This window comes from Vulpes vulpes, chromosome 5 (assembly GCF_048418805.1).
Source record: "Vulpes vulpes isolate BD-2025 chromosome 5, VulVul3, whole genome shotgun sequence".
Lineage (NCBI taxonomy): Eukaryota > Metazoa > Chordata > Mammalia > Carnivora > Canidae > Vulpes > Vulpes vulpes.
The window spans coordinates 113,685,220-113,692,777 of NC_132784.1; the positions used below are offsets into that span (position 1 = coordinate 113,685,220).

The 7,558-nt window shown below is 67.1% G+C and overlaps 1 protein-coding gene across 2 annotated transcripts; it reads right to left on the reverse strand.

Annotated features, from left to right (window-relative positions):
- Nucleotides 1-299: 299 nt before the first annotated feature.
- On the reverse strand, nucleotides 300-6,200 carry DUSP23 (dual specificity phosphatase 23). Of its 2 annotated transcripts, XM_025986295.2 has the most exons (3): nucleotides 5,893-6,200; nucleotides 4,074-4,255; nucleotides 300-774 (listed from the first exon to the last, which is right to left on the reverse strand). In XM_025986295.2, the coding sequence occupies exons 1-3, from the start codon at nucleotides 6,157-6,159 to the stop codon at nucleotides 771-773; spliced, it is 453 nt and encodes a 150-aa protein (XP_025842080.1). In that variant the 5' UTR covers nucleotides 6,160-6,200; the 3' UTR covers nucleotides 300-770. The 2 variants fall into 2 exon arrangements, with proteins under 2 accessions (XP_025842080.1, XP_025842082.1); XM_025986297.2 differs by lacking the exon at nucleotides 300-774 and having other exon boundaries at nucleotides 4,070-4,255; nucleotides 5,893-6,196.
- Nucleotides 6,201-7,558: the final 1,358 nt, after the last annotated feature.

The window sequence follows — 7,558 nt, forward strand, 5'->3', positions numbered from 1 at the left end:
AGATTTTATTTATTTATTCATGGGAGACCCAGAGAGAGGCAGACACAGGCGGAAGGAGAAGCAGGCTCCATGCAGGGAGCCCGATGTGGGACTCGATCCCAGGACCCCAGCGTCATGCCCTGAGCCGAAGGCAGGTGGCCAACCGCTGAGCCACCTGGGCGTCCCTTAAATTGTGCACTGGTCATTATAACAGGACCTTGTCCGTAGGACTGTTTTGAGGATTGAGTGAGGTAATGTCTGTAAAGCACTTGGCGTAGCGCCTGGCGTGCATTAAGGGGTCAGAGAACAACACAAACAGAAAGGATATTAGAGGTTTTAATAGATCATCCGACACCGACACACATCGGCGAGGGCTCAGGGCCATTCACCCTCTGGCCTGTCGTGCTGGGCCAGGCCCACACCCGCTGTGGGTTCTGTAGCAGCAGGTGCGACGGGAACCCGATGGGTCAGCTGCACTCTTCTGCACTGAAATGCTTGGGCTGCACTTTAAGGAACGGTTCAGAGCTCAGATGTGTTGGCTTCTCGGATGCAGTTTATTCTCTGGCCTCCCAGGAGGATGGGCTGGGGTGGGTGGGGGGAGGGACAGAGGGACGCCGGAAGCCATGTGGGTAAAATGGCCCTCGAGTCCAAGCTCTGGCTGTGAAGACAGACGGCCCCATGTGTGGGGTCCAGGAGGAGGTCCTGGCAGCTGGGAAGTCTGGATTTGATCCCAGCTCCTTTGCTGGAAGTGAGAGGGACTGGGCAAGACAGCCAGCTTTGTAGACCTCGGTTTACCTAGAAAAAGAGAAAAACACCTGATTTGCAGAGCAGTTGTAAAGATAAAATGATATAACGCGACGTACATTAAACACCTGCTGTGCGGTAGGCGCCTCATAGAGACAGTTGTGACTGTGTAAGTAAGCGACACGTAGTCACGACCACGAGGGGCGGGGGGGGGGGGGAGGGATGGACTCTGCTACTGTTTTGTGACAAAATGATCCTGTGAGACTGAATTAGTTTCCTTCTTGGAGAGAACGGCAACTCGGATGGCAGAAGGGTTGACTGGAGGCCTGGCAAGCGAGTGCGGTTCAGTCGGGGAGCCGGTGTATGGTTTGGGCCAAATCCCGGCCCCCATGACATGCTCATCGTTGACCTGGGAAGACCTGGGGGGGTCTCCAGGGGGCAGGTGGGGGCGCTTTACCTGGGGAGGACGGGTGACGAGCTGCCCGGTGGGACAGGACCCCATGCATTGGGAGTGGCTGAAGGGACGCTGGGGACACAGAGCTCCAGGGCTTTGGGAGCTGGCAGGATGCCGGTCTCCACGGTGGGAGGCTGTGCTGGGACGCCCGGCCTGGGGGCAGCCGTGCACCTGGGGCCCCAGGTGGAGTGGACCTGACGTGGAAGGTTGAGAGCAGCCGTGCTCCTCCCGTCCTGATGCCAGCTGCCTCTTGCATCGGAACAGATTTTTTTTTAAAGATTTTTATTTATTTATCCATGAGAGACACGGAGAGAGAGAGGCAGAGACACAGGCAGAGGGAGAAGCAGGCTCCATGCAGGGAGCCCCATGTGGGACTCGATCCCGGGTCTCCAGGATCACACCCTGGGCTGAAGGCAGGTGCTAAACCGCTGAGCGGCCTGGGCTGCCCTGGAACAAATTTCTGGGAGAGGAGCTAAGGAGGTGGTGGCTGCAGAACCCAAGGGGCGTGGAGGGATGTCATCCACGTGGGGTAGCCTCCATTCAGGTCACACTGCACGGAATAAACCTGAGGGGACCTTTAAAGTCATGGGTGTGCGAGTCCGTGTCGCCACAGCTGTGCCCGCCAACTACTGGCGGAGAGCGAGACCCTCCCGGCCATCGAAGGTTAATGTGTCTGTCACCACCTTGGGAACCCGGCCACTGGGGAAGAGGAGAGCGGCTGGGGCTGGGTACCAGGCCCTGCTCGACATGGCGACAGTGTGGATGGAGTTCGGTCCTCTGTCCCTTCTCTGGGGGTGCGCGTCCCCAGGACAGGTTCCCACGCACGTTCCCAGAGGAAATGGAAGCTTACAGCTGCATCTGGGGCTTGTTGGGCCAACGCCGTGGTTCTCAACGGGGACTGGCTTTGCTCTGCAGGGCCTCTGGCAATGTCCGTGAACAGTCCTACTGTCAGTTTTTGGGGGAGGTGCCACGCAGGGACGTTGCTCGATGCCGCACAGTGCCCAGGGCAGTCCCACGTCACCCAAGTCTCCAGCCCCAAATGTCAGCAGCGCTGAGACTGCCAGAGCCTGGCTGGAGGCGGCGTGAAGGTTCTGGGTGGGCGGCCGTGGCCCCCTCCTCACGCCCATCACCTCAGGGCAGCTGGATGGGGAAGGGTCCCGGCTGGCTGGCCCCGGCTTGGTGGCCACACACGGAGGAGGAGGCTGCCGAATGCTTGGGGGTGGGGAGCAGCCCAAAAGGAGCCTCAGGCCACCCTCCCAGGGAGACGAAGGATGAGGCCGGAGATTTCATTTCAAGTCAACTCTTACTTATTTTAAAACCAATTTCCTTAAGCACATAATTATATGTTTATTTCCCCGAGGAACTCTTGAGGCAGGGAGATCTGCTTAAATTATGGGGACGGAGGCTGCTCATGGGGCTCTAACGGGGTTAGAAAAATGCTCGTCTCCTCTGAAGGAGCCCGGGAGGAAGGCCCGGCAGGCTCCACTCACGCAGGGGACGTGGGGAGGGGCCGGTGGGATCAGAGGTTTCAGGGGTCCTGCCTCTCCTCTCCGATCCGTCCCGTAGGCGGAGGGGAAAGATGTGGGGCGCGGGCCATGCAGCCGCCTCCTGCGTCACTGGCACACGTGTGCACACATACACACGCGTGCACGCACACACCCTCTGGAAGGGGCTCGGGTTGGCATCAGGGAGCAACAGGGGGGTGGGGGGCCGGGGACAAGATGGAGAGCTGCGCCCCAGCTCTGACACACCTCGGGGAGACCGGGGAGGTGTGTTAGGGCCTGTCTCCCTCCCCGAGACGAATGGCGACTCTGGCTAATGTGCTACTGGGTGAGAGTGTTGGTCAGGGCTTGGGCGGGCGGGCAGCTGCGGAAAGGACGTGAGGTGTCGTTAGCGGGCAGCCTAGGCTGCCTCGGCCACACAGGAGGGCGCCGTCGGGGCGACCTGGCCACCCCCCTGTCCCTGCTGCGTCTGGAAGGCTTGGCTGTTGGCGCCACTGTGTGGGGGTGGGGCCCCGTGTGCCCACGTCCTGCAGGAGCTGGGAGCCTCAGCCTGGGACGCACGGGCACCGAGGGCGTGCTCGCGAAGCACTGCTACCTTGTCGCGCCGGGCCTGCCATGGACCAGACTGGAGTCACAGCCAATGGCCGCGCGACTGGCCCGCCCCACTCGTCCTCTCAAAGCCCAGAGTGTGGTGCTGGAGCTGCTGGGATGGGATACATCTGGGGAGTGGAGACCCGGCCCAGAGCCATGGCCCCCGCGTCTTCCCCGACCCATCACACACGCTCCCTGCACAAGCACCCCGCTGGCTGGGCTCCCGCCTTGTGCCTTGCTCAGCCCAGGCCTCCGGGTGCTGTGGGGCGGATCCTCCCGGGGGAGCCTAGAGAAGGTCGCTGAGGGCGTCCGGCCCTCTGGAGCTGGGGGTGTGGTTATCTGTCCCGGGGGCTGGCGGGGAGACATGCAAAGGGCAGGCGGGCCTCGGCTGGGGGTGTCCCCTGCGGCCCCTCCGGTCGGGGAGCATCGGAGGTCCTGGGCTGCTGGGGCGCTGTGTCCTTTCCGTTGACCAGCTTCCCCAGGAGACATGCCAGGGATTGTCAGAGAATGGTCTTAGCCTCTTTAAGGGGCTGAAGACTTGGCCCATCCCGCCACTTTCTAGAAGTGTGGCCGAGAGCCTGAGCTACCTCACTTGAAGGACAGTCCCCAGCTCACGGGGCTGGCGTGGGGCTCGCGTTAGTTGGTGTGGGGAAAGCTGTGCACACCGCAACCCTGACACCCCCACCCCAACCACGCCAGCTCGCCTGCGGTCAGGGTTCGGGGCCTGCCTGCAGGGTCAGCATCTGTCTGCGTCGCCGGCCCCAGCAGACACGAGGCTCAGGGGAGGGCGCCGCGCCCCTTACTTGGTCCGCTGGTAGAACTGGAAGACGGCTTTCTCCTGCTCGTAGGTCTCGATGGAGCCGGGTCGAAGGCGCCGGATCTCGGCGATGGCGTCCCCGGCAGCCAGGCCCCGCTCCTTCACCAGGTAGCAGGCCAGCATGGTGCCCGTGCGGCCAAAGCCCAGGGCACAGTGCACTCCCACTGCCTGGGAAGAGGGGGCTTGATGGGGCCGAGCCTGATGCCCTCCCCCGGCTCTGGCGCCCCTCCCCTGGGTGAGCCTCCTTCCTACACCTGCCTCTTCTGGGTCGGGCCGGGGCCCCTCAGGTGTTGCAAGGGTCTCCGGGCGAGAGGGGATGTCAAGGTCAGGGACAGCTGTCCCCTACCTGGCAGCGTGGAGGCCACCAATCACCTCCCCCGTAGCTGGTTCCGGTGCTGGGCTCCCCGGCCCCCCGCAGCCCTGTCCCTGCGCCTCCCAGTGCAGAAGCCACCGCGCGTGGGAGAGGCCGCTAGTCCAGCCTGCGCTCCGAGGTGCAACCACCGGTTCTGCACACGGGGTGCAAGACACCACCTGTCCGTCATTTAGCGTTTACATTGATCATACGGAGAAACCATAATACTTTGACTTACTGGGTTTCGCGGTATCATCAGAACGAGTTTCCCTGACCCTTCTCTGCCTGTCACACTGTGGCTCCAGTCGGGGTGTGTGGGAGGCGGGCGGCCCCGAGACCCCGCAACGGTGCCGCCTTCCACCTGCGTCTCCCCGTGCGCCAGCTTCTCCCTCTCCTCTGCCACGCTCCCTGCGGCCCGGGGCCTTCCCGCGGCCCCGGCTTCACCCGCCGTAACCCCGCCCCGCCCCGCCCCCGCCCCGCCCCCGCCCCGCAGCGAGGTCCCGCCCTCCTGCCCCGCCCTGTCCCCCGCTGCCCCGGCCCTGTGCCCCGCTGTTCCCGCCCTCCTGCCCCCTCCTGCCCCGCCCCCCGCCCTCCTGCCCCCTCCTGCCCCGCCCTGTCCCCCGCTGCCCCGGCCCTGTGCCCCGCTGTTCCCGCCCTCCTGCCCCCTCCTGCCCCCGCCCTGTGCCCCGCTGTCCCCGCCCTCCTGCCCCCTCCTGCCCCCGCCCTGTGCCCCGCTGTTCCCGCCCTCCTGCCCCCTCCTGCCCCGCTGTTCCCGCCCTCCTGCCCCCTCCTGCCCCGCCCTCCTGCCCCCTCCTGCCCCGCCCCCCGCCCTCCTGCCCCCTCCTGCCCCGCCCCCCGCCCTCCTGCCCCCTCCTGCCCCGCCCTGTCCCCCGCTGCCCCGGCCCTGTGCCCCGCTGTCCCCGCCCTCCTGCCCCCTCCTGCCCCCGCCCTGTGCCCCGCTGTCCCCGCCCTCCTGCCCCCTCCTGCCCCCGCCCTGTGCCCCGCTGTTCCCGCCCTCCTGCCCCCTCCTGCCCCGCTGTCCCCGCCCTCCTGCCCCCTCCTGCCCCCGCCCTGTGCCCCGCTGTTCCCGCCCTCCTGCCCCCTCCTGCCCCCGCCCTGTGCCCCGCTGTCCCCGCCCTCCTGCCCCCTCCTGCCCCCGCCCTGTGCCCCGCTGTTCCCGCCCTCCTGCCCCCTCCTGCCCCGCTGTTCCCGCCCTCCTGCCCCCTCCTGCCCCGCCCTCCTGCCCCCTCCTGCCCCGCCCCCCGCCCTCCTGCCCCCTCCTGCCCCGCCCCCCGCCCTCCTGCCCCCTCCTGCCCCGCCCTGTCCCCCGCTGCCCCGGCCCTGTGCCCCGCTGTCCCCGCCCTCCTGCCCCCTCCTGCCCCGCCCCCCGCCCTCCTGCCCCCTCCTGCCCCCGCTGCCCCCGCAGGCCCCGCCCCCCGCCCTTCCCGCTGACCTCCCCGCGCGCGCTGGCCTCGTCCACGATGCGCACGAAGCGGTCGATCTGCTCGGGGGCGGGCGGGCAGAAGTCGGGGATGCGCAGCCGGTGCAGCGTGAGGCCGGGGCAGCTGTCGCTGTGCGGGGGCCCGCGCTCCGTCAGGGACACCAGGTGCCGCACGCCCTGCTCCCGCAGGAAGCGGTAGTGCGCGGGGAGCCGCGGCAGCGCCAGCCCCGCCAGCCGGCCCGGGAGCACCCACGAGAAGTTGGGGGGCTGCGCGCCCATCGCCGCGGAAGCGCCCCCCGCGCCCCGCCCCCCGACCACGTGGGCCCGCCCCGCCCCGCCGCGGGGATTGGCCGAGCCGCCTGGGGGCGGGGCCTCCGCGCCGAGCGGGCCCTGAGTGACGGGCCGGGCGCCGCGGGCAGGCCCGGGGCCGGGGCAGCCCGCGCGCTGATTGGCCGGGGGGCCGGGGCTGGGCGGGCTTACGGCGGCGGTGCGCGCGGGGATTGGTGCAGCTCAGGCGGCGGCGCCGGGGGTGGGCGGGGCCGCCCGGGGTCGGGCTCTGCTGCTCCCTGGCGGCCGGTGGCGGTCAGCGCAGCGGTGTCCCCGCGCGTGCGGACCCGGGGCGTGACCTCCGCGCTCCGACTGGGCCCGGGGCGCCTCGGGTCCGCGCGGGCCTCCTCCGCCGGGATGGCTGCTGCGTCTCAGGGGCTTGGCGACCCGGGGCAGTGCGGGCGAGCGGCGCCGTGCGGAGGCCTGTCCCGCGTTTGCACTGCGGGGACCCCCCAGCCCGGGGCTGCCGCCTGCGGGGGGCGGCCGGGGGCCCAGTGGCAGCAGCAGCCCTGGACGGAAGAAGCCACGTTTACTGAGCACTTGCCACAGCACTTTACCCGTGTTAACTCCTTTAACATCGCTGACCCAGCCGCAGCAATCTCACCAAGCGGGTGCCCTCATGAACCCTGGTCTCCAGATGGGGAAACTGAGGCTCCGCAGCTGCAGGAACCTGGCTGAGATGGCTCCGGGCCTGAGTGCGGGTTTGGAAGCAGGCGGCCTGGCCCCGGCCTCTTTGCAGCCCAGTATTGGTTCCCTCCTCCGTGACCATTCTGATGCTCCCAGATAGCATCGGGGTTCCACAACTGCGGGGTTTCTGAATTTTTCTTAGTGTTTTGGGACTTCCAGGCTGGCTGTGTCACCCTCCCGTGGGGCGGCCAGAGGTCACCGGCGTTGTTCCCGATGGTGGAGACCCAGCTCCCATGGGGCGAGCTGGCTGTGGCCTGACCCATCCGTGTCCTCATCTGAACAATGTGCTTCTGGTGACGCAGGCCGATCATAATGATGGAAGCTGTTAGCCCTCGTTGAATCTGCTGGTGTACCGGGCCCTGCGCCTAGTGCTTTCTGGAAGAGCAACACGTGGACAGTGTGTTTGGGTCCCCTTTGTACACGTGTGATCGGAGGCTAACCCAGGTGGGTTAACGCAGCCGAGGACATGCAGCTGGGGTGCGGCTGGGCAGGCCAGGCCCAGGACACCTAGCTGGGCAGCGGTGCTCCCTTCCCCTGCCCCACCAGCCCCCAGCACACACGTTGGATCATTTAAAGCTCTGGTTCCAGTAAAATGGGAAGAACGTTGCCTCTAACACACCCTCGCCGGGTGCCAGGAGCCGGTAATCTCCCCTTGGCTCCCCGT